The 27502-nt window shown below is 46.1% G+C and overlaps 1 protein-coding gene and 1 long non-coding RNA gene across 3 annotated transcripts in view; one reads left to right on the top strand and one right to left on the bottom strand.

Annotated features, from left to right (window-relative positions):
* Window positions 1-627: 627 nt before the first annotated feature.
* Window positions 628-27408, top strand: LOC133492759 (uncharacterized). The gene is made up of 4 exons (XR_009792737.1): window positions 628-783; window positions 7093-7191; window positions 21711-21890; window positions 25153-27408. It is a non-coding gene; the product is annotated as an uncharacterized LOC133492759 (long non-coding RNA).
* fam49bb (family with sequence similarity 49 member Bb) overlaps window positions 7202-27502 on the bottom strand; it is a 50619-nt gene continuing 30318 nt past the window's right edge. Inside the window, exon 12 of one of the 2 annotated variants that reach the window (XM_061805404.1) lies at window positions 7202-7889. In XM_061805404.1, the coding sequence (XP_061661388.1) occupies window positions 7859-7889 (31 nt within the window). In that variant the 3' untranslated portion in view covers window positions 7202-7858. Of the gene's footprint in view, window positions 7890-21763; window positions 21840-27502 lie in introns of those variants that run through there. The other variant, XM_061805402.1, reaches the window with a different exon arrangement.

Here is a 27502-nt window from a genome sequence, read left to right as displayed (position 1 = left end):
CTTTCGAATCACGGGAAATTAATTAGAATTGAAAGAGAACATCTTGTAATAACTCTTCCAGTGTGCAACTTTGATAAAATAGTTTCATGTTTTGGCTTCAGGTAGTTCATCCAGCACCTTCAAAATAAAACACAATTTTTGTGTCGCCAGGTCGAATGCAACGAACATGTCTCTATGATGATTTATGTATTTGCGCGGCCAGCAAATACCAGATCTGATCTCAAATTGTAGGAAAAGAAAATTATCCTTTTTCATTTGTCACTTGTTGCTAGGTAGAGTTCAGACTGGCGTGCCGTGCTATAATTATTAAAATGTTGCTTGACACGCCCACTTGGCTTGTTTGAATGGGCAAGTGGGAAGACCTGGACACATAGGACAAAAACAACCAGGACTATGTCAATTTTTTATTCAATATGCATTAATTGGTCATTGGTCAAATTAATGAACTATTAAATAGTTGAAAAAAAGCACCCACACTGTTATGCACAAATGTTATAGTGACCACATCATCCGTGCAAAAGCAGAATTATTGCTGTCATGTCAATGTTATGAAATTATGGAAAATTATTCCACGCAGGTGGCCGGGCCGGGCCGGGGGGGGGGGGGGGTTGCGCGTGCGCGTGTGCCAACGTCACGTGATGTGCCCCGCCCCCTTAGCGTGCGCCCTGCAGCGTGGACGCGCGAGCGCACGTGCGAGTCACGTCGACGATTAAACAAACGGAGGGGAAAAAAGAAGAGAGAAGTTTTCACGTTTCGGGGGGTGTTTGCGAACGCAAGACGACGGTAAGTGTTGCTTTAAAGGTTTTATTTCATCTCGGGCGCAGTCGTTTGACGTTTAAGAGGCGCGTTGTTAGTGTTGTTGTCACGTGTAAAGTGGATGTCCTGCTTGTGTCTATGATATTTGGACTTGGGAGTCGTTTCAAATGTGCTTTTCTCGCCTTCGTGTGAGTCCACGCGGCCTTGGGTTCGTGTTTTAAAGTCGCTTTGGCGTCACGCGTTGTCACAAAACCCACGTAAATGGGCAACTTGAAGGCGCTTTTGTTGTTTATGGAAGTTCGTCGTGGTGGGAGGTTGCACTAAAGATGGCGGATGTTGTGCCTTTTAATAAGTTGCCGGGAGTTATAACATACTGAATGGGTTCTGTCTTAATTGAGCTCAATACCCCAATTAAATGCACGAAGCCCACTTTGTACTAAGGGGGAGAGTCAAATTAAATGAAAAAATGAGTCTCCAGTGGCCACTTTAAAGCGAAATAACAGATTTTCAGTGTCCTTCCGGGTCACAATTGGTCCTTGAGTACGACTGTACGGAAGTAGATTAGTGACACCAGGATTTGAATTTGAAACGTAAAATGAAATGGGATTTGAATTTAAAATGCCACAGAAAACAGGATTTGAATTTGAAATCGCATTTTCAATAATTGTATTTCAGTGTAACTTTTCAATGTTAACAATTCAACCGGGTACAGTTTGCAGTCTGACATTCACTGTCTGTGCCACCAGACAGAACACTCAGCCAATCGCCGTTACGCTTTCTTTGTCACGTGATACACACATACTAAGAAAGCGTAACCCGATTGACTGGGTGTTCGGTTCGGACTGGTTGGCACGGTTTAAAACAGCAAATTGTTGACTTTGAAAAGTTACACAGAAATACAACTATTGAAAATGTGATCACTTTACATTTCAAATTCATATCCCGGTGGCACTAATCTACTTCTATAGTTGAGGACAGTCTTCCCGTGTCTTTTTCTTTCCGGGATAACTTCTTGAGACTTTGTTTTTAAAAAATTTTGCATTTGTTTACCAAATGATTCACGTTGATGAGTGAAACTGGCTGTCTTTGATGGCTTTCATCCAACATGGCTGACTTCCCGTGTCTTTGACCTGGACAGATTTGTGGTTCACATAGTTAATAATTGGCAATTTGTATCAATATGTTTTTATATAGTGTGTTACAACAGCCAAAAAGTCAGAACAGGCCAATTTTGTTTTGCTCCCTTTTATTAAAAAAAAAAAAAGTTTCTTGCTTTTTCTGGGAATATTTCAAAGTGGACTGTATTCCTACCAGATGTGTGTCATGTTGGATGTTATATTATTTAATTTTTTTCTTGGCCGGGGCGCACTTATGCAATGCGCCGGAATGGATGACGAAGCCCCCTTCTAGTCGCCTTTTTCCTCATTTCACAATGACATCATTGTCTACACTATTTTTTTTTCTTTTTTAATATATTTGCGGCCGCTGTTCTGGTTCCGCTAAGAAATCTGGACCGTTGATGAGATGTGACACGTGTGTGAATCACTTTGGATCAGTCATTGGGTCAGCGTTAATCGTAAGTGAATCCTCAGGGGACGGAGTCGGGTCCGGTGTCGAATGACGTCATCAGCTGACTGCGTAAGTAAAACCGGGACGCGTTTTGTGCTGTGTGTCACGCCAAGTTTAATATAGATTATAAATCACATTTGTTTTTGATAGATTTAAAAAACGAACAGTGGCAGTTTATTGTTGAGACTTTGTTGCTTTTTATTTCAGAAAACATTCCATTCGGACCAGACTCAAGGGGTACTTAAACTGGTCTTTGGTGGTCTCGACCCTGTAATACTGGGGGGGGGGGGGGTGTATGATGACTCCATCTGTATGGAATCAAATAGAAAGTTCCGGAAAATGAGAGCGTCTTTTTGTGCTTGCTCATCATCACTTGTTTGACCGAGTGGCAAGCTTTGCTAATGAAATATTAATTTTGACTTGAAGGGGTTGAAAGTCAGGTTTTGCTCTGCCCGGATGAATTCATATCATTGATTTATTTAAAAAAAAAAGTTATCAGAGGAAAAAAGGTTAATACACTTTCTCGACCCGGAGTTGGCGCGGGGACCTTCGACTGATGTTGGCCGGTGTGTTTAGGTGTCGTAGGACGTTTGAGTGGAAAGTTAGGGCGGGGATGAACACCTTTCTTGCTTCTAACACCCTTACGGTCAAGTCATAGGCAAAAAAATAAAAATTGTCAAATACAAACAGCCGTGAAATTAAATTTTTTAAAGGCGTGTGGGAAAAAAAGATGATTGAGCTAATGATTTGGACCACCATGTGCTAACGTAACAATCGCCTAAACGCTCCATTTTATTGCTTTTCGGCTAGCCGTTGTATACCAGATAAATGGATCTTCCGATTTGACTTTTTTCATAGTCCAATGGGGGAAATTGTGCTTTCACGAGAGTGCTAAGCTTGTTTTCGAGAAGTGATGTTTGAAGTAAAATCAATATTTTGGGTAACCGTGATGGTACCGTAATTCCCGGCCTTCTTACAAGCCTCACCGAATGCATTTGTCGAGGAAATACTATTTGGTGCTTGCATACGCCGCAGCTGTGTAAAAGCCGCAAGTACCCACGTTGAAAGCTGAGATATTTACAAAGACTGTACACAGAAAGCGTTTAATGCTAGTGCTAATGCGAGCGCTAACACTAACAGTTAAAATAAAACTTACCGGTAAATATCACAGACATGCTAGCACAGCGCTAGCAGGGCTGGTAAAAGCCCCTTCCTCGGCACATGTATTCCACCGGTCTCATTCTTACCTTTTCCACTCGAGTGCCCCCTTGCGGCTGTTAGGAAAAAAAAAAATGCACAAATTTGCTGCATCACCGCATAAACCGCAGGGTTGAAAAAAAGTCGCGGCTTGTAGGCCGGAAATTACGGTAAAATGACTTCTGAATTGAATTTGTGTCGCAGCTCAATTTATTCACACGACCAGACGAGATTCCTCATTTAAAAGGAAGTGAGGATGAGCGGATGGTTGGATGGATGCTTTTTATCAATTTCGACGTATTTCTTAATACGCCGTCTGTAGTTTCCGCGTCGTTCTTCGTCTTCATTCGCGGACTCCCCTTAGCGACATTTCGATAAAGCGCAAATCTATTTTCATCCCGGTCGGGTCGACCGCACCCGAAGTGACGGAGGAAAATGTCAAAGCTGTCGTGAGGGGCGCGATGGGGGACACCCTCGGCGCCCGGCGTTGAAGTATTTATTAGTCCCACTTGAAGGGGTTTCTTCCAAATGAAAAGGATCCCTTTGATTGGCAGATGGAGGTCATGTGTCTTAATCTCGGCGGGGGAACAAAGCGGCGGCTGGGAAATGAAAGACTTAAATGACATTTTGGGACGGGGACGCCTAATTCTGGATTATCCCGGAGCGATTCGACACCCCTCAAAGGGAGGGAACCAATGAGGCCAGGCGGACTTCGGCGGACGCACGGCGCCTTCACTGAAGCACGTTCAACAGTTTTGCCGTCATCTTTGCGCTTTAAAATTGTCGTCCGCAACTTTTTTTTTTTTCCCAACGTTTTACGATTTTATAAAAGTGAACAGCAAGGAATTTAGTCTCGATTGTATAGCAAACCCCAAATTAAAATTTTATTGTCATAAATTCTCAAGGCCCCGTGATCGAAATCGAACAGGAAGTCGGCCATATTGGTTTTGAGGTAGCTGTTTTTAATTGTATTTTTTTTGGCGGGTTCTGCCGTTGTTGAACGCAAATTTGTCCGAGTGAGCCCCGAACGGAGTCACGTTTGCTAGACAGATGTGCAATGAAATATTGCACACATTTTTTTTTTTTGCTTACTAGCTCCTTGGTGGGCGGAGCGTAGCATCGAATTTCGATGATGACCGCTCGAGAGCATGTTTAACGACGCTTTGGGCTTGAATCCCCCCCACCTCACCCCCCAAAGTTTCGGTTCATCGGCGCTTGCTTGGGCGTTATTAGCTCAGCGTTGTCGCGGCCATCTGAATTTTCCCATCTATGGAGCGCCACGTGAACTAAATCTGCCCCCTCCCCTCTTGATTCCTGGTTTGCGCGGATGTTTTCGCTCCAACCGATGTCCCACTCGAGCTTTTTCCCCCTTCCACGGCGGTCGTGAAGGACCGCCGTTGTTTCGCCGAGACCACACGGCAGCAGCGCCGGCGTGAAAAGACTTCATTCGGGACCCGCACCTGTCCCGACGCCGCGTACGTCTTTTGCTGCAGTTTTACGTCTTGGATTTACAGCCCTCAGCTGGAGGGACGACCTTTCACTCGGCCTCCGTCGGCGGCGGGGCGGGGTGGGGGGGGGGTGTAATGGCAGCTGGGACGACTTCACTGGCTCCTTGTGTGAAAAAAGCCACGGAGGCGAGGCGTTCGCTCCTCCTCGCCTTGAACCTGATAGCGACCCCATTCGACACGCCGCCGCCCTCAGCTGTCAGTTTCCATCTCAGCGAGGTCGCCGTTTTCAAGAGAAAATAAAAGTACGTTCGGGTCGCCTCGCGGTCGCGCTCCGGCCTCGCTCCTTCGGCTTTGCATTCAATGGGAGGGGGAAAAAAAATTCACACAGAACTCTTTTAATGACCTTGTAAACATTTTTTTTTATTATCTCAAATCACCTAGCTAGCATCGGCGCGGCTTTTATGCTAGCAAAACAGTTGGTTCCAAAAAACAAAATTAGCTCATGATGATGACTGAAAAGTAGATTTTTATCGGTTCCTGTGAGCCACCACAAAATCCTTTGGTGCCCTCTAGTGACATGTGTACCCAAGGGCACAATTTGAAGTGAGTTGAGGAGCTTCATTTGGACAAAATAGTCCTTTGTTGACATCTTGTGGCATCTATGGCGCATTACAAGTCCTTTTCAGTGGCGAGGCATTAATTCTGCAGGGATGCTTGTTTCTAGGCGGCGCGGTGGATCAGCTGGTAGAGCGTTGGCCTCACGGTTGTGAGGACCCAGGTTCGATCCCGGACCCGCTTGTGTGGAGTTTGCATGTTTTCCCCGTGCCTGCATGGCTTTTCTCCGGGCACTCCGATTTTCTCCCACATCCCGAAAACGTGCAACATTAATTGGACACTAAATTGTGAGTGCAACTTTTACTAGCTGTAATCTGTTTTCAAAATATTGGAATAAAACTTGTCAGAAAAGTAAAAACCTAAGTGCAGGTACCTGAAAAATCTACTCAAGTACATTAATGAAGTATTTGTACATTACTTCCCACCAGCGGTGGCACAAGAAAACGGTGACATGGATTATTCACAGTCGGTGTCGCCAGTGGGGAACCCTCGGCTCTTTCCCCCGCCCGCTTTAGTTCCAGTCTGCGGACAGCTGTCGGAAATCCAAATCACTAATGAGCTCTGAAAGAGGTCGCGACCCGGACGCGGCGCTAAGTGACGAGCTTCCCCTGCCGCGTTTGCGCCGATGAGGGGTCGCGCAAAAATTGGCCGCCTGGTTCGCGTAATAGCGCTTAGCTACGCTCGCGCCGGGACACGGAGGGCCGAAGGTCGAACGCGTCCCGACGCAACAGATTATCTTTGTTCTCCGGCCTTGCTGATGGAAACTTGCCGACTTTGAACTTACGGTCCCCGAAAATACCTCGTGCAAGATAAGAAGACTATATGTACATATACCAGATGTTGGTAACGTTTAGGTAATGACAAAAAAAAATTGTAAAAATCCCCAAATCGGTGAAAAAAATGAAACTAACACACAAGACGATGTCATGCGTTGTGGCACGGTGAGAATCCGGCGCCGTTGCCACTTTTCCGGCGCAGGCAAGTGACTCACGCCCGTGGCATTCTGCGGGATTCCCCCCGCTGACTCAAAAGTCATAGTAGTGAAATGTCTAACGTTTGACCGCCGCCCACCTCCGGCCGAGTTCCGGCATGAGTGCCAAAGGGCGTCAAAAAATGTCCGGGTCATGTCGGCGGGCGAGGTCGCGCGAGCGATGCATTGCGGACGCTCTGCCAGTTGGCCGGCGTTGCGTTCAATGCCCCACACACGCGTGCTGGCCCTTTAAATAAGTCACGTGATATGTTTCACTTAAAGTGCTGCTTGAAGCTTACTATGCACGACTTGTTTTATTTAAAGGGCCAGTGCACACTTAAGATATACCGCGCGTATCACGAGAAGCCATCTGCAAAAATAGTCCGGCTCAGTAGATGAGCTTGTTTAATGAGCGCAAAGCTAACGCCGCGGGAACACGTCGCTGTGCCGTTTGACGTGGCGGCCATTTTGCACCACAGGTGACTTTGTGAAAGTGACGTGAAGTGAAACTTTTTTTTTTTTGGTCTTTGTTTTCAGGTTCGGGTGGCGACCGGATGCAAAGCAGCAGCGGAGCGGCATCGGCATATTTGATGGGTTTTCGCCATCTTCAAGTGGAACGGCCGCTCACTCGCTTGCGTAGGCTGCCTGATTTGTTTTTCTTCTTTCTTTTTCTCATCTTTTACTTCCTTTCTTTTAATAGTCCCTACTTCCCCCTTTCCTGGTGAGGACTCGCTTGCACTCCGAATTGGCCCAGCGGTGCACCGAGTTTGCGGTTTGAGCGGCATGTGCAAGTGTTACAACCGCCGCTCTGCGCTTCTTAAAGGGACAGTGGGGATTTTTTTTTTTTTTTTTTAAGGGGGCGGGGGGGTTCGCCGCCGGCATGTTCATCACTAAATTGCCCGCTAAAATCGATTTGACTCATTTTTTTGCAGGTGCATATTTAATACAAAGGGAGTTCCCCCCCCTTCAGAGTTTCAATAATGATTTTATTCATATAGTTAAAAAAAAATAGAAAAACAGATTCTGTATTATGTTCATTTGTTGAATAGTTTAGAATTTCAGAAAAAATATGATTAACTCCTAACTAAATGTATTTATCTGTGATCGTAGCCTGATGTTGCCTTTAGGGACAATGCGAAATTTGGGTTTTCCTCACACCCCAAATGCAGTTTTCCAAATGTCCTAAAAAAAATGTTTCAATTCCAAAAATCGGCGACGGATGAATACAAATGTTGCTTTCATATCTCATCTTTCTTTGTATCTTGCCATCTTGCTTCCGGGTGGGCGGCAAATGATTGACAGCTCAGCAGTCACGCCTCCTCGTCTGTGATTGGCTGTTTTCCCGTTGAGCGAGGTGTTTTAAAAAAAAAAGAAAAGATAGTAAAAATCAAGTTTCCTTATGCACTGTTTGAATATGGCGGGGGAGGGGTGGGGGGGTGTAGGATGTGCATTGAGGAAACCACCTTCGTAACCCCTCCCCCTCCACTTCCTGTTTACCTATGCTTTGACGTCTTCATTTACGAGCTCGCTACCAGTTTCCCCTTAAAGCGACACGCAGTGGCAGCGGGTTGAGGGGGTTATTGAGGGCACTCGGGGGGCGGGGTAATTGGAGGGGGGGGGGGGGGCGTTTGTAAAAATAGCAGCCAGCCCATCATAAGTAGGAGTGCGCCCTCATCAGCAAATCTTCAATTAAACTAACTGCTCACATTGCCGTCATTTAATCTCTTTTATCGTAGCGGGGGGGGGGGGGGGCGTGGGGGGGTGTTGTGGCATTTGCTGTACATTTTATATGCACGCACACGCCTGCACGTGCTGCTGCTGCTGCTTGTCCAGTAACACAAAACAGCTGCTGTGACTACACACTCTTCACATAACTGCCCTGTAGTAGTGTGTATTTTTTTATTTTTTTTACATTTTTAAGGGAAAAAAGTGTCCGCGCGCGCAAGTGAACAGCTGGCCTTGTCTTCCCATATTTTTTTTTTTTTTTTTTTCCTGGGAGGTCTTCGCTAACACGCTCTGTTCACGCTACACACACGTGGGGGGTTGGGGGGCGGGGGAGCTTTCCAGGAATTGACTTTCCTCACAGCCCGACGCGTCGCACGGTTATTAACCTTTGCTACGAGTAACGTAAGAGGCCCCGGGGTACTACTGTATAATGTGTCATAAATACTATACACGCAGTGCGTATGGGTGTCGGCATTGTAGCATGGTGGATATGTAATAAATGCTATATTCAGTGTGTTGATGACGTGGAAAAGTACAAACTATGTAGGGCAGATGGGGGGGGGATCAGCTGTCAACTTCAAAAACAGCTCGACACCCTAAATTTTGCAATGAAATTATGTAATCTCGTTACATATAATTAATTCCTCCTCAACGCCGCCGATGACCTCTACGTAGCGTCGTCACGCGGCGAGCACGATTAGAGGCCCGCTCGTCATCCCTCAGCTATGCGAGCCGGTTCAGGAGGACTTTCCGCAGGCCACATGCGAAGCCTGCAAATCCACCCTCCTCCACCCCCCACCCCCCCGCAAACACGGCCCGCGAGCGGACGACGATTAAAAAAAGCCTCGCGTGTCCGATTTGGTGTGAAAATTGTCAACGGCGAGGACAAACGGCGGCACCAAAAGCGCGATGGCGGCAATTTTTAAGAATGCGGAAAGTCGTCACTCGGACTGCGCGTTGAACAAAAGGCTCTTTGAAGACGAAGCGCTTAGTTACGCGTTGGCCTGGAGGAAACAGGAAGTAAGGCCTTATATGGACTTTATTGTACAATATGTGCAGTGCAAAAAAAAAAAGATGAAAATCAAAGATGACTTTCGCTCCTCGTCTGACAGCTACGATAGTTTGGCGTCGCTTTCCCGCCGCCGTCGTCCCGCGCATCCGGCTGACGTTCCCAACGTCGGGACGCGGCGTTCCGTGGTTTTGCGTCTCTTACTCGGTCTTACAAAGTCGCCTTTGATTGGCTACAGGGGCACGACGGATAGCGCTAAAATTGTGAAAACTTTTAACTTTGCATCATAGGTTGTGGGCGGAGCCTGGTGCCAATGTTTGTCGACTTTTGCTGCGAAACACATAACCACCACCCCCTCCGTTGAATGTGCCTTTAAGGGGCGTGGCCTGGCGGGCGACATCAAGAGCCCAGCGTGAGCGTTTAGATGTGAGGAGTAGTCGACAGCAGCTGCTCGAGAGTGTTCTCGTTTTGTATTTGTACCGTTCAATCGTCGGATTTTGTTTGGGCCACGTGCGAGGGCATTAGCGCCACCTTAATTTTAATGTTTTATCACCGCCGCGCCGCACTGCTAACAAGAAGCTCAAATCGCCGCTGCACCTGAGGGTAAAGGTTTTTTTTTTTTTGGAGATCAAAGCAGATGTCCGGGCGGGGTGCGAAAGCGCAGCAATTTCGCGACCGAAACGCAAACGTACGCTTCAGTCACGCTTATGGGAACTTATATGCAAACGAGCTAATATGTTTCTGGGGTGTCATTTAGTGTCCCCCCCCCCCCCCCCCGCCCGCCTTCTCGCTGTTCTCACTTCTGCTCAGCAAAGCGCCGTTTCACTCATTTCTCTTTCGCGCCCGACCTTAACGACAACCGTGTTGCGTTTGTGGGAAGCGGAAGAATGTCGGGGTTTCTGCCGCTGGGTGAATTTACATTTATTGCCGTGTTTGCACCCCCCCCCCCCCCCCCACAACGCCGCAGCGGCTCGCTAAAGTGCGCGCAAGCGTCGCTCCAGCCAACTTAAAAAAAAAATAAAACGTCACATGAGCAGCTGAGACTTTGGACTCCGGCTCGGCAGTCGCAACTAATGGAGTGTGGCAAACCAGCTGAGAAGATTCCAGAAGCTGCCTGACAACCGTCTTTAGCGACACTTGCTAGCTGAGGAGGTGTTAGCATTTCAATTTGCTAAGCTAGGAGCTAAAAATGGGAGCGCCCCCCCCCCCAAAAAGGGAGGAAATTCACTCCTAAACTTGTCTAAATTGTTGCCTGACCAACATCATTTGGGCTCAACATGAAACAAGCATAAATGTTAGCATTTTATCAAGCTAAAATTGAGCTCATTATTTAAGCTAAGTGAAAATACTACACGAAAAGAATATGCTAATGCTATGCTAAAAAAAAAAAACAATCCCCGATGACCATCTCTACCACCGAATTGAAGATTTTTGCATGTATTGCAAATGTTAGCACACGGTAGTCACTGAAGCGAACTAAAAACGCCGTACGCCACAGGTGTCAAACCCGAGGCCCGGGGGGCCAGATCTGGCCCGCCACATGATTTTATGCGGCCCGCGAAGCCAAGTCTAGTGTCAATTTCCATGGTTCTTGTAAAAATCTGTCCCAAAATTTCAAATTGTCATATATCATAGATCATAAAGTTGAGATATTCCAGTGTGAATAGTTGAAAATCAATTACCCTTGATTTCTGAATCCAAAACGAGTTCATAAATTGATGTAAATATGATGATTCAATATTTTTGTTTCACAGTTATCACAGTCCTCTCAGGGGAAACCGGAATGACATTGTGGCCCGGGAGAAAAATGAGTTTGACGACACCGCCCCCCCCACCCCCCGGTATGCATTTTACATAAACTGCCTGTTGACAATCGTCACCATTTCAAAGAAGTCTACGTGTGTGTGTGTGTGGGGGGGGGGGGGAGGAATGTTAGCATTTTAATAGGCTATAATTAGTAACTTTAGAAAACTGAAAATATGAAAGGTGAAAATTTGGGGGGAAAATCACTGATACACGGCAGTAGCACGCTAGCGCAGGGCTAACAGGGCCGGGCCGGTAAAAATCACTTCCTCGGCACATATAGTCCACCGGTCTCGCTCTTACCTTTTCCTCTTGAGTGCCCCCTCGCAGCCGTGAGAAAAAAAATACACAATTTAGCTGCATAAAAAAAATTTGCGGCTTATAGGTTGGAAATTACGGAATTTGGAAAATTTGAAAAGTGCTAAACTTGACAGTCACTTAAAAATCCCAAGATTCTAAAATTAGGGGTGGGAAGAAAACAGGCAAAAATAATTTCCCAGTACTCCACGACAACCATTCATGCTTACGTTTGAGTGAAATGTTCGTTCTAATGTGCTAAAGTTTAATAAGTCCCTCAAACAAACCACAAAAAATTACATCAGGCAAAATAAAACTTACCTAAACTTCCCGATAACCATCGTTTTTCCACGTGGCTAATATTTAAGAAGCGCGCACAAACGTTAGCATTTTAACATGCTGGAAATGTCGCCGCTTAGGACCAAACGAAAAACATCACAAGAGCGCAACTCGGTCAAGAAAACGTCCTCAAAGTGCCGAGCGACCATCTTTGCGACTCGGTTATCATATCAAAAGCGCGCGTGCGGGTACGTTATCGTTTTCGTGCGGTAGACGGGGGGTCAACTTTTCTCAGAAAGATGATTGCCGTGTCTTCGTTTCGACGGCAGTTTCCTCTTCGCGTGCTTGTGGAGATGCAAGATAATTTTTAAAAATCTTAAAGGTGGGAAACGTTGCTGCAAATACTTCCTGTCTCATTTGCATATCTGACTTCCAAGTCCGGATTTTTAATGTCAGAGCTCGGCCGCTTTTGTTTCCCCACCCGGTACGTCGCTAATAGCCGCTAATTTAGCGTCCCGGTCGACGTGGCTTTTGCCGCATGTCACGTGACAGGAAGTGAGTCCGCCGGTGGGTTTTTCATTTTACATCCTGCTTCTTGTTCCTCTTCTACTACGCGAGCGTTTCTCTCGACTCAACGATGTCGTCTTTATTCGCTTAAAACGCATCACGCGACCTTCGCGCGCGGGTCAAAGCTTGTCATTTTTCTGCAGGCCGACTGCGAGGCATCTCCGCGTCCAGTAAAGATGGCGGCGGCCGGCGTAGTTGCGTCCCCGCAAATGACGGGTCGGCCCACGCGAGGGGGAGCCGGACAGAGTTCGCCGAGAGTCGTCTGCGCTCCCAAAAAAAGAACAAAAACCGCAACGATTTTGTCTTTGCTGTGGCTGAGCTGCGACGCGATTCGGCCCCTTTTTTTTTTTTTTGTCCCTTTAGGGCCTCCTTTGCCGAAGCTGTCAAAAATGTTTTCAGCGCGTGATGATGGTGCACATTATAATTGCCATAGGGAAGAAAAAAACCCCCTTAAGTTTAGTGAATAAGCATTTTCAGCCCCCAGAGGGACACGAAAGGTGGTCTTTCGATTGCAGTGAAGTGCGCGAACGTCGGTCTCGTAATAGTCACCAACGAGCGTTACGACGGCGCTAGCGTCAGCGCACGCAGACGCGTCGCCGGTGTGCCGGTCTGAGCGCTCCCCCGTGCTGACTGAGCACGCGTTCCTAACAGGGGGAACGCTGGGAAATCCCCCGGTCTCATAGTTGCCCTTTTTCTACAAAGAGGAAGCTAACATAGGTTATATCCTAACCTTAAAACGAAAGTTGATTAAAAAAAGATGTGCAATACGGCGAAAGATCTCGAGAGCCGTTCGTCCCGTCGTGGTGCCGCAAAGCGATGGCTGCACGTCGCTCCCGTTGGGGTTCGACGCAAAAAGATCGAACGCCGTCATTAGGTTACATTTTATTTGAAAAGAATGTATTTAATCAAGTGATTACTCATTTTGTGACTTGTAATGAAAACAAAACAAAAAAAAAAAACGGATTTGATACACGCGACGTCATCGTTTTGGGGGTGGCGGGGCAATGCTCGTGTGTGACCTTTGAACTCGTGGCGGCGGCGGTTGCGAGGCTGCCGAGTTCCGCGCGGTTAATGTTCAAGCCGTTTGATCCGTGCCGAGGAAAAAAAGCATTCCGGGAATTCCTCGGCGGCCTTTTGGGGCCACGCTGACGCATCGCTTGGCCTACGTCTGCTTGCTAGTTGGATATTTTCAAAGATTTTTTTTTTTTACAGATGCAATCATATTTTCCTTAAAAAAAATTAAGCCCTAAAATTTTGGGCGAAGGGGGGGAAAAATTAAATATTCAGGTGGACTCTATCTATCTATCTATCTATTCATCCATTTTTATGTATTTATTCCTTAAAAAAATTCAAAATTGGACAAATTTTTGATATTTTTTCTGAAAAGTCATTCTTTTTTTTTTTCCAGGGAAAAGTTTTATTTTTCCAGATTTTTGGAGGGAAATACTGAGGGGGGGGGCACTTTGCGAGTAAAAGGCTTTCAAAAAGTTCTATTTTGGGGAGAAATTTTTTTCAAATTTTTGTTGGGGGGGTTTTTTGCCTTTTTGTTTTGAAAGTAAAATGAAAAAAGGCATATTTTTAAAAGAAAATTAGAACAGCTCATATCGCTTCAGGGGTGGGGGGGGTGAATACTGGAAAAGTTGAAGCAGCCTCTTGAAGCGAAACGGATCTTGTGAGCGCAGTCAATGATTGGCCGTCCCGCTGGCACATTCGGAATTCGGTTCCCGTTGACACCCCCACCCCCTCCCGTCCAGGTCGCGCCGACCCCGCGTGCGCCGCCGCCGCATTGAACCGTGGCGCGGGTACGCCGCCGTTATCTGACGCGGAGGTTTTGAAGCCACGCGCTGCTTTCGTCATGCCCCGCCGGCTTGGCAAGGCCTCGTGACCCCCCCTCAACCCCCCAGCCCTCCACGTGTGATCATGGAAACATGATCAGACCCAAAATTGAGAAAATGCTGCCACAAAGTGGAGCTTGCCCCCCCCCCCCCCCACCCACAGGCCAACGCGACACACTTTTGGAATTTTTTTTTTTTTTTAAGGATTCCTATGTTTACCGTTATGGTACCAGTCCGATTGGTACTTTTGTGAATCCTCCATCTAGAAAGAGCAGAACTCTTTCACCTGTGGCGGTTTCGGAATGGCCGGTCCGGAATGTCCCGCAGCCTTTTCTGGACGTTTGTCGAGCGACGTCACGAGCGCCGAGGGCCGCAAAGCGTTTTATCGACGGCGGAGCGACGCGCGTTTTCTAATTTGATTAAAACGCGGGCCGCGCGCCAGCCAGACGCCGAGCAGATGCCGTCGCGGAGACCGCCGATTTATCGTCGGCGCCGATGACTAAAAGGGAGCGGCGGAAAGCGCTGATTGATGGCGGCTCTATTGTGGGCCCCGCCGGCTTTACGGGGGCTTTAATGTGGGGGGGGGGGTGATTAACTAATGGACTAATCCCAGGTAAGAGTCCCAACGCGCGCTCGCTCGCGGACCGCTTTCACCTGGCGGACGTCGAGTCTCGAGGGCCAGCGGCGTGGAAGCGCTATCGGGAAAGGGGTGGGGGTGGGGGGGGTCGACAGGTTTGCCACAAGGTCCATTTTCGTCTTCGGATAGTCCAAAAAAAAAAAAAAAAAAAGCGAGTGACCGCAGTCATATACAAAAAAAAGTTCAATTTGTGTTTTGGAAAGAAACGGTTGGAGAATCAATTGTTTTCTGGAAAAAAAAAAAAAAGTTTATAAAAAAGAGGTTTTTATTTTGAGGAAAAAAAACTGTGACCTTTTAAATTAAAAGAGGGGAAAAAATTTTTTTTTAGACAACCAATTTTTTCCCCCGCTAGTTTAAATTGAATAATTTGATGGGGAAATTATTTTCCCAAGAAAAAAAAAATTTTTTTTTTGACGAAAAAGTAAAGCAAACAACGACCCCCCCCCCCAAAAAAAGTCAAATAATTTTTAAAAATTCTTAAAAAAAAAAAATGTCCATCTTAATTTGTCATGACATCACCTTTGACCATTTCCCACCCGTTTGGGCCACTGTGGTTTCCCACCTCTAAATGCGTGATGTGCCGTTTCCGACGTGGGCTGCAGCGAGAGGCTTAATGCTGGTGCTGTATGTTGGGGGGGGGGGGGGGGCATTGTCAAGCTAATCCTTTTACTGTATGCTCTCATGGGGCCGCTGAATTTTGACCGCAGTGCCACGCTTTGGCTTCACACCCCCACCCTCCTTTTTTTTTTTTGTGTGCTCCGGTTACGGGGCTGGACCGCAGCCATTTTGGTGGCGCATGATGTCGGCCAACGGAATTTAAAGGGGCGGCGGACAATTTGATTGGGTGTCCACAAGAGTGAACGGTACCCGGAATGTTGTCACTGCTGCGGTTATCGGCGCACAAATTGTCCCAAAAATTGTTCAACAACATTTTTTCATGAATTGTGTAAAAAAAAAAAAAAAAAAAAAGTTTTCTAAACAAAACACCCCCGCTGAAATCCCCCCCCCCAACAAATTCGTCACCAGAAATACTTTCCCAAATTCCGGTCAGTGGGTGGCCATACTCGAACTCTCCAGCAGGGGGACGCCGACGCGAGAACCGAGCCGAGCTTCTTTTCGGATTGACGGCCCGTTTTTAAAGTGTGGGAACGCCGGGAATAGATTTAAGAAATGTGCAAAAAAAAAAATTAAAAAAAATTGCGCATTCTTGCCGGGGGGGGGGGACGTGAGCAAAGCCTCAGAGGGAAGTTTGCAGCTATTTTTTTTTCTTTTTTTTTTTTTTTTTTTACTGCAGCTGCTGCATTCTCACAGTAGCAATTTCAAGGACGCCAACATGAATTACACATAAGCGCCCCCCCCCCCCCCCCCCCCCCCCGTCTTTCCACTAAAATCCCTCCTCCTACTAATCCCCACGCCGGCCGTCCGGCTCATTTTCCCAAACTGCGTTTTTCCAGCCTCTCAAAATACACGCACGCACTTTTCCGTTTTATCCCCTTTTGTGGGCCGGTGTGTGCGATTTTACTTATTCTTTTTTCACGGGCGATAATTAGGATGCTCACGGATTATAAGAGAATGACACGCTTGAGCGTTGGAAGCGCAGCTCCTCGCGATCGGAAAGTCTCAATTAGTCCGCGGAATACCGACGTGACAAGGATTGGATCCATCAAAATAAAATTTTAAAAATTGTGGAACTAGACGGCGCCCGAGGCGGCACGTACTTTTTCGTCGAAGGGAGCAAACGGGTGAGGGGAAAGAAAGTCCTTTGCAAATTGGGGAGAAAAGATGCGGGGGGAAAAAAAAAAACGTGATTGGGGAAGAATCGAGACTGGTAGAGAAGTGGACTCAATCCCGGCCCCGCCTGTGTGGACTTTGCATGTTCTCCACGTGCCTGTGTGGGTTTTCTCCGGGTGGGCGCTCAGGTTTCCTCTCACATCCCCAAAAATATGCAACATTACATTAACTGGACACTAAATTGCCCATAGGTGTGATTGTGAGTGCAGCTGTTTGGCACGATGTGCCCTGCGATTGGCCAGCACTCCCCGCGACCCTCGTCAGGATAAGCGGCAAAGAAAATGGATGGATGGAAATGATTTGTGGGCATAGTTACATGGGGGAAAACATTGAAAGTTTTCTATCTCCCCCCCCCATTTGGAAAGCAAAATATTTCCAAGAAACTAAGCAATCATTTCTCTTACAAGCGACAAATTAAATATTTTCAATGAAAAAAGTAATATTTGTTCAACAAAGTTTTGAATTTTTTTTTTTTTTAAAGAAAATAACTTTTTTTCCAACCAAAGCTACATCGATAGAAAGAACTGTCCCGTTTTGTTTCATTACAACGTTGCATTGCCAACTAGTGGCCTGGCGTGCACATTGCAAGATTGTCATTTTACAGTACTTTTAAAGTGAAACTACTCAAATGACATCAACACGAAGTAACGCCGTTACTTTGCATTTCGAGGTCAGCAAAGCCAAAGAACGAAGATCGGGTGAACCCTTTTTCCCACAAGGCTGCATTTTTTTTTTTTTTTTTGGGGGGGGGGGGGGGGTTAAATGTCCGTTCTTGTGCCGCCGGCTGGTTATCAGGCCTCGGCTAGTCAGGGACGCCACACGTGCCGCCTTCCTGACACTGACCGCGGGTCATTGAAATGCAAACACGGGACACACTAAAGCAAATGGGGTCGAAGAGCGGCAAATATTTGGCCAACAGACCCCCCCTCGTTTCTCTTCTCTGATGTAGGCGAAGCGGCGCGCTCACGGAAGGACGTCGCCTTCGTTCGGGCGGCCAAATAATGACGCGCGCCAATCGCCCCGCATTAAAGATTGACGGAGCGAGGTCAGCGCGACATCTGGCCGCCGAGCGCACTCCCCCGACGCCCCCGCCGGGTGTGAAACGAGGACTTGTATGAATTTATAGGAACACATTTTTTTTTAGATTTTTTTTTTTTTTTTTTTTTTTTCGGGGGTGGGTGGGATAATTTTTAGGATAAAATATTAGCATTTACAATGAAATGTCTATTTGTTTGGAATTCTTTTTCATATTTTTAATATTTAGCGGGAAAATAACAGCTGGTGGACTACTTAAGGCAGTTAAAATCGGCAAAAAGGAACCCGTCCGCCGTGATGTTGACAGTCGCAGTTCTGACCGACCCATTGGAAATAAGTGACATCATTTCCTGTTAGCCACTAGCAAAAAAAATTAAAGAAAATAAAATTTCCCCCACAATGGTATTGTATAACAATGGTATGGTACTTTTGAGGGGAAAAAAATGAATTGGTCTATTTTTGCAAAATAATATTTAGGGGAAAAACCGGGGGTCTTTTTTTTTTTTCAAGAAAAAGTTATTTTTACGATGAAAACGTTTTTAAAAAAGTTTTTAAAACCCACATTTCTCTCCCCCCCCCATTTCTTTAAATGATTTGTACATCTTATTTGTTTTTCAAGAAAGGTTGAATATTTTCCAGACGAAAGCGTCGCTCTCGTACCTGAAGACAACGAGCCCCCGCCCACCCACTCGCTTTCCGGACTCTCGCTGCCTTTTTTTGGTTTTTTTTTTTTTTTCTCGTTTTGTTTTTGAGCTTTTGCGCGAAAAGTAGCGGTAAGTGAAAAGTGGAGGAGGGAAACGAACGTTGACCCAACCAGATGACAATTTTGATGGCGTCTGCTGGGGAAAAGGAACCGCTTGACGCTTTGCTGCGTCAAAACGATTCTCGTGACATTTGTCCGTCCTTTGACGCGGCGCTTGTTTGCGCTTTTGTTTTATTGAGCGCGGTGACTCAGTTTTTCCCCCCCGACGCCGGTCGGGGTCGCCACGGCAACCCTCCCGCGGGCGGACGGAACAGCTGACGCCAGCCACGTGCGCCGTCCGGGCCGCTTTTAATCAATTAAAGGCGAGTTAAAAGCCGCTGTTGGCTTAAAGCCCACATTTGAGGCTTCAACGTGTCCGACGCATTTTTGTAACCAAATTTGAAGCACAACTGCAAGAGAGGCAAAATAAGAGAGACTGGTGCATTTTTTTTAAACCTAAGTAAACAAAAAAAAAATTTAAGTTGTACAATAATATTTGGGGAACTAAATCACCATTTTACAAAAAAAAAAAATATCCTCCCCAAAATATTTTAAAAGCAATTTTAGGCAAATTTTCAAGAAATCCTATGTAGTTGAAAAAAACAAACAAAAAAAAGCTAAATTTGTTGGGGGGGAAAAATTGTACATTATTGAGGAATTTATATTCACAATGTAAAAAAAAAAAAAAAGTCAAATGAAAAAATAAAAATTACATTTTTAAAGAAAAAGATAATACAAAGGAATCTGTTTTATTTAAAAAAAGTGCTATGTGTTTGAAAATTCAATGAAAAATTCAATTAACATTTTGTTCTGGACGGATTTAGTGGTTCTTAAGCTTCCTGGTTGACTGATTTACTCAATTTTGTTTTGTTGAGTTTGTTCATTATTACTTTTTAATTACTATTGATTTGTTTATTTGCTTTATCAGTTGATTAGTTTGTTTGCTAATTTTTTGGCATGTTTCTTGCTTTGTTAGGTTTGTTTATGAGTTAGTTGGTCATTGTTTTTGGTTGTTCACAAGGTCGCTAGTTACAGCCACTGTCGCAGTTAATTAATTTCCTCAGTTGCTTGGTCGTCGTTAGTTTGCATGCGCGCTGGTTTAGTATTTAGCCTGTTTATGTATTTACATCAGTTTGTTTCTACACACTGGATTTGAACTTGCAAAGATTCTTCCTTGGAATTCAACTCGACAACTAGTTTTGATTGCCCCCACCGCCCCATCATCATCATCGTCGTCGTCGTCTTCATCACGTGAGCTTATCGCCGCCGAAAGAAAAGCGGAAGAAGCGTCGACTTTTCTGGAGACGGAAAACCCGGCGGCTCGATCCGTCTTTAGCCGTCGTGTGTGGGAAATCGAACCAGAAAAGGCCCCAACGGCCGGGGCGCCGGATTAAGCCCTCATTAGTCATCCCCGCTAATGGTTTAACTGGTTTGCCGGGAGCCGCGACAGGTGGGACGGTCCTTCCCGGGGTTCCTCGTGTTAAAGCGGCGGCGGGGCTTAGCGACGCCCTCCGGATCGACGGCCGGGCGGCAGGTGGGCGTCAGCTGCCCGCCGTACATCACCACGCTAACGGCAGACAGTTGGCGGCGGCGGAAGCCATGGGGTGGAAAAAAAAAAAAAAGAGAGGAAACAGAAAACTACAAAACCACGAAAGAGGTCTAAGAAAAGAAAAAAAAAGAACAGGGAAGGGGGGGGGGGGGGCGGGATAAGCCGGAATCACAAAAGAGTCAGCTGCTGGAATTAAACAGCTGCTGCCAAAAACAAAAGACCGGGACAAAGTGGGTTCTGTTTGGACTGGAGTTTGGCCCAAGGCCAGGGGAAGAGAAGGGCTGGCATGGGGGTGGGGGTGGGGGGGCACGGTCGGTGGTTATATAACGCCCCCAGAGGTGCTCTCTTCACTCCCCAATGATACGGCCCTCGTTTCAGAGGCCGCCACGCTATAAAAAGAATGCGCGCTATTGTTCCTGCGCGAACCGCCGAGCGGGCGCCGCTTCCAAACGCCCCACAAAGCAAGAATCAAGGCTGAGGAGTAACCGACGGAGGCGGTTCGGGTCGGCCGCGGTCCCGGACAGTCTAGCGCCGCACGCCGCCGACTTCGGTTTGCGCTCAGTGGCCGCGCGCTAGCGTGGGATTAGCTGCCCGCAATCCCAAAATTTGCTCAGGTTTTTTTTGGTACGTTTTGGTTAGTTCCACCGTTTGATTGGTCGCTGGTTCTTGAATTGAGAAAGGGGCGTGTCCTACGACTTTCGCCTTGGAGTCTTTTACAACATTCGAAACACCGTAACAAACAATCATTTTAAATGTTAATCACGATAGCAATTTGTGTTATCGTCACGTCGCAGCCATCTAGAATAAAAGATCCCCGCGACCTTTCAACCCGGAAAAGCTTCCTCACGTCTTGTTGGCGATCTCGAGTCCTCCACCGTAAATCTGTCGGGGGGGCTAATCTGCCTCGACCCGGCAGCTGCTGCTCTCTTGGCACCGGCGGGTGCCGACTTTCTCGTTGCCGTGACGACCTCGCCGGGCCCGGCCTGCCCGTCGTGTGCGCCCGAGTATTATTAGAAAGCGAGCGCTTGTGCCCGGCTCTTGGTGAGCTGCCGTTGCCAGCTGTGTGTCGCCGCAATCGTTTTTTTGTTTTTAATTTTTTTTTTTTTTTTGTTATTACACATGGTGAGCAAGAGGCTCGGCCCGAAATGGCTTCAACCTTTTTGTGTCCCGGGTCACGTCTTGCTGGAATGGGACCGACCTCGACGTGCTTGGTACAAACACGAAGGAAATTAGCCCCAAATATGTCTTAAAAAGTGTATTTTTGTCATCTAACGTATGACAGCGGAGGCTCAGATTTCCTGTGATGTCACCCTTGGTCACTTGTTGCTAGGCAGAATTCCTAGAGCATGAGCGCTTGTGCCATAAACCCATTTAAAAAAAAAAAAAAAAATTTTCTTAAATGTATCATTTGAATAATATTACTTATTTGGCTGATTTTATTCATTTTACTTCATTAGTACTTCATTATTTTCATGATACGTTTAAACATCTATTTGTCAAAAATTTTTTTTTTTAAATTGGACATTAAAATATATATGTAAATGCAAAGGAAAATTTATGAGACCCTTCAGATTTTATTTCATTTTTTTTTTTCAGATTACGCAACCGTAAACATGTTGCTCGTCAGAATTTCTCTTGTGCCACAGTTATGTTGTTGCATGTCGTGCTTCCAAATTTCATAAATGCAAAGAAAAATAACATCTTTTTTTTTCTTTTAATAAAACATTTACATTCAGAAAAATGTCACACATTTGAACTGCCACTTGTTGCTATTCAAGATTTGTGGGGCATAATTGCTTTTGCCCTAACTATTTTTTTTTTTTTTTTTTTTTAAATATCCACATTTCTAATATGATTTTTTTTTTTTTGTTTTGTTTCACCCACAGTGCCTCCTGTCGGACATGGCGGGGCACTGCCTCACTTGCCCCGAACGCAAAGATCACCACTGAACGCTCCTCTCAAGAGGCGCAAAAGCGCCGCCGCACACACTCGACATGGGGGGCCCCTGTCGAAACCTGTTATGCGAGGAAGGAAACTGATGTGGTCTGGTTGCCGTGGAAAACCAGGTGAGAACATGCGCCGCGTGCGTGCCGGCCGGGCGGGTGACGTAGTTCGTTCCGTGACGTGCGACGGGAGGCGGGCGGGGGGAAGGAACGCTGACCTCATCAAGGAGAGGGAAAGTGGTCAGGCAACAACTTAGAACGATAATCATACTTTAGCGTGTAAAATTTTAATTGCGCAAAAAAAAAAAAAAAAATTGTTATAGCTGTTTAGGCGACGTCCATCTTAAAGTGACCCGCAACAAGGTCAAAAATCTAATTTTAATAAACAACTGTAAATGGAATTATGTCAAACTATTTTGTCAAAATGACATGGCGACGTAATGGCTGAATTATTATAATAATTGGAGGGTGTTAGGTGGAAATGAAAGACTGGATGGAGTGCAAAACGGTCGTTCGTATTACACGAGAACATGATTTAGTGTTGTCAGCCCTAAAAACTGTCAAGGATAATGCTAGCTTAGCTTTTTAGCTAAGCGTGGACACTTGAGGCGCTTGCTCATGTCTTTTGTTTGACGCTCACAAAAACAAAGGGATAGCGATAGCTAGCCTGTCAGTCAACTATAAGGCTAATGTTAGCTTCAAATAATAATTAGGTGGTTCTTAGTTATGTAGCTAGCAAACGTCTTCCGTTTAATGTGTAGAAAAGCGGCTTTCAGCAGCTTAGCATAAAACCGTGAGACGAACGCCACAAATTTTGAACCTAAACTTACTGCTAGCCAAGCGTAGCAAAGATACATGGATAAATATGTTTTCTGTTTCACCCTACAAACAATATTTATGTAAGTAGGCCCTTTGGGTTAGTTTATTTGGCATTTGGATGGTCCCGGCTCGCCACCGCCCCCTCCGGCTGTCAATTTGCCGCGCAAAAGGGGGCCCTTTCTCACATTTCGTCCCGGTGTACATTACGACGAATCATTTTGACTGTAATCTCCCTCGCCATCAACTCTTCTTTGAACCCTTTTCCGCCATTCACGCACATTCCGGGCCCGACGGGAGCTGTCACTTTGCGCCTCCGCGTCCGAATTCCACGGCAGCTCTGATTCTCCTTGACAAAGCCCGAGACCCCGAGTCTCAGGCTCGTAGGTCAGACCCCAAGCAACAGGCGCTACGACGGTACTCGGAGCGCCGGCGAACAATGGGATGAAAGCGGGCCGGGCAAGCTGTGAGGAAGTGACGAGCGCGCGCGATGACAGCCGCTACGACGGGAGGCCTCGCTTCTCTAAGGAAGCACCGGGCGGCAGTCAAACGACTTCGACTGCGCGACGTCCGGGCTGTCGAACGTGAAAAGCCGAGGGACGTAAATTGGGGCGCTTGTTCTTCTTTTTGGTCAAATTCAAGGATGCGCTCGGGTGATTTGCTCCCTTCTACACGTGCCGGCCGACGGCGAGCTCAATCTGTGGTTCAATTCCGGCTCGGAGGACACTTTTCAACGCAAAATGGCGATTCGGGAAGACGCTGCCAATGGGTTGTTTTCACCGCACGCCGCCATTTAATGTCTCTGACGTGTACGGAAAGCTCTCGGTTACACTTTGTGCGCTCCTTTCGGCTTGTCCCGTGAGGGGTCGCCACGGCGTGACATCTCGGATGAACGCGCACGTTTGTTTGGCACAGTTTTTACACGCTGGATGCCCTTCCTGACGCAACTCGGGGAGCGGAGGCCCCCGTGGGATACGAACTCACAACCCCCGGCATACCAAACCAATGCTCTAACCACTGAGCTATGGGGCTTCTGTTGCTGTCACATAGAGTAAGAGATCAAGATAAAAAGATAAAAGGTCCTGATGTGCTGTCAGTCGCATAAAAACGTAATGTTGTCCACCTCGCCTACGTATGAGTAACGGGAGCTCAGGGATCGAAAACGGCCGCAGTTCGAGGTGACGTCACGTGAAAACAACCCATTGCTCCAATGTACACGTTCCACCTAGCCAGGTGGCTAATGTCTTCTCTTCCACTCTGCACGCACAAACAAAAAGTTGAGCCACGCTTCGACCCTTTCAACCTTATTTTAGCTTAGCTTAATTAGTACCTAGCTGGCGCAAGGCTTTTTGTTCAACACACGCAAAAACAAACGGCGGGGCCGCCGCCGCTGGCTAAAGGTTAGCATTCAACTGGTTGGTTACGGTTGAGCGTCTTTCGTCTTTGAACTCCCTTTGTTGCCTTCATTGAGCTTCTTTTGTGTCGGGTGCAACGCAGCGTCGCTAATGTCATTTTCGCTCCGTAATCAGCGCCGCCGTCGCTCGCGGCGCGCCGTAATTCAAGCGGACAATTAGTCGGCTCTAATTTGCGGGGACGACGCCGCTCTCGTCCTCACCCCTTGAACCCCGTCGGCCCGCCGTGACACCGTCGATACTTCTCGGATTTGTAGAGCACAATTCGAATTCTACGCGTGGATGCTGTCGATTTTCAGGAGGAACTGTGAGCAAAACGCAACGAGACTAGTCAGCAGTGTTGGTACGATGCAAAACAACAATACGTGAATAGCAAATAACATATTTGCAGATATGAATCCAACCAGATCAGCAGTTTTTTAGGCACCGAATACTCTTTTGAATTAGAAAAAGAGCCGTGGGAGGATTTTCTTCGCCTTTTGCGGAAGCAGGAAATACCTTTTCCTGACCTCAACATGTGGATGTTAAAGTCCCGTGGAAAAACCACTTCCAGCCCCCCCTTTCGTCTGCCGTTCCGAGAAAACCGTTTGACGGCGTCTGCGCCGCAACAACGGCGGCAACAGTCGTTTGTCTGTCGGCGGAGATAAAGCCAGAGAGGAGCGAAAAGAAAGAGGGTGAAGGCTTCTGATTTAGGTGTTGGGGGGTCAGGGGAGGGTCAGCCAACACAAACACAAGACGCGCGCGAGCCGTTAACGTCTACGTTTATTTTACGTTAGCGTTTGCCTCGTCAAAATCGGCCCCGGAAGCATAAAAACGCGACAGTGTCGTGGGGTGTAACCTAAAAAAAAAAAAAAAAAAAATGCATTTGGGTGTATTCCTGAATTTTAAGGACACAGATGAGTAAAAGTGATTCTCAAAAGTGCGGTACAAGTAGCACTAGTGTTACTTGGGCTCCCTCTTGTGGTTAGGTGAAAGAATCCCTGCCGGATTACAGTTCAGCTGTATTTAACTTTTTTCAGTTTTATATTTCGTCTTTCCGAACTGTTTGCTTTCAAACGTTTATTTAGGCCGAGGTTTTATTTTATTTTATTTTTTCTGGCGCTAATCTTCATGTCAAAAATTGGAACCGTTTACTGTTCCTTTGTTTTTTTTTTCAGGGCCGAGATTGTCAAAGTCTTTGATGGACGCATTGTCGGCGGGGAGAATACGTCGCCCGATGTGGCCCCCGGCGCGGTTCGCTCGCCCCGGCGGGGGCCCGCGTGATCCTCGGTGGGGACGACGGCCGATCGCGGCGCTAATCTCGTTAGGGATTTTCCAAAAAAGTGCTGCGTCCGCGCCGACGTGCCTTTGTGCGCCCAAACGTTTTGTGGGCCCCCGCGGTGATGTCATTCCACTGTCAGCAAGTGAGGTGGGCGGGGGCCCCGGCCGCCGAGGCGAACGCTTTAACCCGGTGACCCCCTCCAAAGCGGACCCTGTGTGGCACTCTGCAGCCGGGGGGGGGGGAGAAATTGGATATTTGCAGGCCAAAAAGAAACAAGTTGAAAAATGAATATTTCTAACCATAAATACCTTCAATTGGCAGTCAGATTCTGGAGATTTGTAATCATTTTCTATATATATTATTATGACAAGTTAAATAGTTTGAAGTATTCCCGTGGTCATTGCAGTTTTTATAGTTTGCCAATATTCAATTGATATTTAAAGAATGACCCCAAAACGATCTTAAAAAATGTTTTTTTTTTTTTTTTTTTTTTCAACAAGTACATTTTACCTGAGGGTGCAAATTCAGATATTTAAAACGCTAATGCAAATGTCTTTTTTTGTAATCACAAATACATGTATCATTTTTATGGAGTTAAATATATTTATATTTCATTTTAAAAGTCAACTATTCCCATGCCGTCATTTACCATTTCGAAACATTTTCATAAGTCTGCCGATATTGGAAAAAAATAATGTAAATAAACTATATGTATATAATCAGATAAAAATGTAGTATAAATCAAATAAAACTACTAAAATCATAGAAAAAAAGTGTTATTAAAATAAATTCAGGACGGAAAGCCGAGTGGCAGTTTTTTTTTTTTTAAATAACCATAAATATCCTCAACCTGTGCACATTTTATTAAATATATATTTTATACAATGTAATGTATTGTCTGACACTTATTTTTGGAAAAATTCAATGTGTTACGTGATCTAAGCCTTTTCATTTTTTAAAATTCAACATATTTTCAACCCCCCAAAAAATTGAAAATGCAATATAATTAATTAATTACAGCACCTTTTCTATCTTGAGGGCCGGACCAAAGCCATTGACCCCCCCCCCCCCCCCCAGCCCGCGTTCAGGAGTGAAAGCCGAGCGCGGCAGCAAATCTGATATTTATAACCATAAATAGCTTGAATGTGCACATCGGAGCCCCCCCCATTTATACGCGCGTACATATCTCTAAATAAAAAGGTCCGCGCGGGCCGTTTGCCGGTGTTGAATGACGAGCGTCGCCGGGGAAGCGCAGCTGCCCGCGTTTGGACCGCTTCCTGGAAGCGCTAAATTTAACGCCGCCGGAACGCGGCGCTGGGGCACGTGTGACGCCCGCCCGCTACGCAACTTCGTCAGCGCTCTAACGTGGCCCATCACAACGGTATCGATCGATAGAGATACAAATGGTATTAATATTTGGACGGATCTACCCGCGTGTACACTGTATACAGCGCGGGTATTTACGGACACGCCACAAACCGTTCGGGTATCGGCGGCGTAAAGTGGCACCGGACCCGTCCGGAAATTCACAATTCCTTTCAAAGTAAAACCCAAAAAGTAAGTCATGAAGTTTATTTGCGTAAACAGGCCAGTGGGTCACTCGGGTTTCATTTCATATTCATGAGGGCGAGTTGGCGAGGGGATGCCAGTTTGAGCCGTGTAAGCGCCCGATGGCGAAATTTCCCAGGGTGCAAAGCGGCGGGGGTCACGTCCGGCCCCCACATGGGGGCGAAAATGTCAACGCTGTCTCATTAACAGTCATTTCATCCTATTGCATCTTTGGTTTTGCCGCTGCTGAAATATTTTACAGTAAATTATTAAATTACATAGAGTACATAAAGCATCTATAATTTTACATTATATATTTTTTAACTTTTGATTGTCGCCACGAAAAAGGGAAAACTTTGTATTTATATGTGCACATTGTAAATACAATTATTTTTATTATTTTATTTTGAGAAGGCTTTTGGGGGGGGAAGGGCTCAATATTTTCTACATATTCTTTTATATTTTGATTGAATTTGGATTATTTCTCATTTTTATTTAAAAAAAAGAAACTACTGCTGTTCATAAAACCTGTAAAAATGAGATTTGTCCAAATATATGTAAGGTATACATTTAATAAAATGAGAAAATAATGGCTTTATTTTCACACTGCCTCAGAAGTCAAGATTTCTCCAAAGTTGTTTCTATAAACGTGCATGATTCATAATACGGCTGACTTTATTTTTTTTTTAAATTCTTAG

This window comes from Syngnathoides biaculeatus, chromosome 19 (assembly GCF_019802595.1).
Source record: "Syngnathoides biaculeatus isolate LvHL_M chromosome 19, ASM1980259v1, whole genome shotgun sequence".
Taxonomy (NCBI): Eukaryota; Metazoa; Chordata; class Actinopteri; order Syngnathiformes; family Syngnathidae; genus Syngnathoides; species Syngnathoides biaculeatus.
This window is presented reverse-complemented; position numbering and strand designations above follow the sequence as displayed.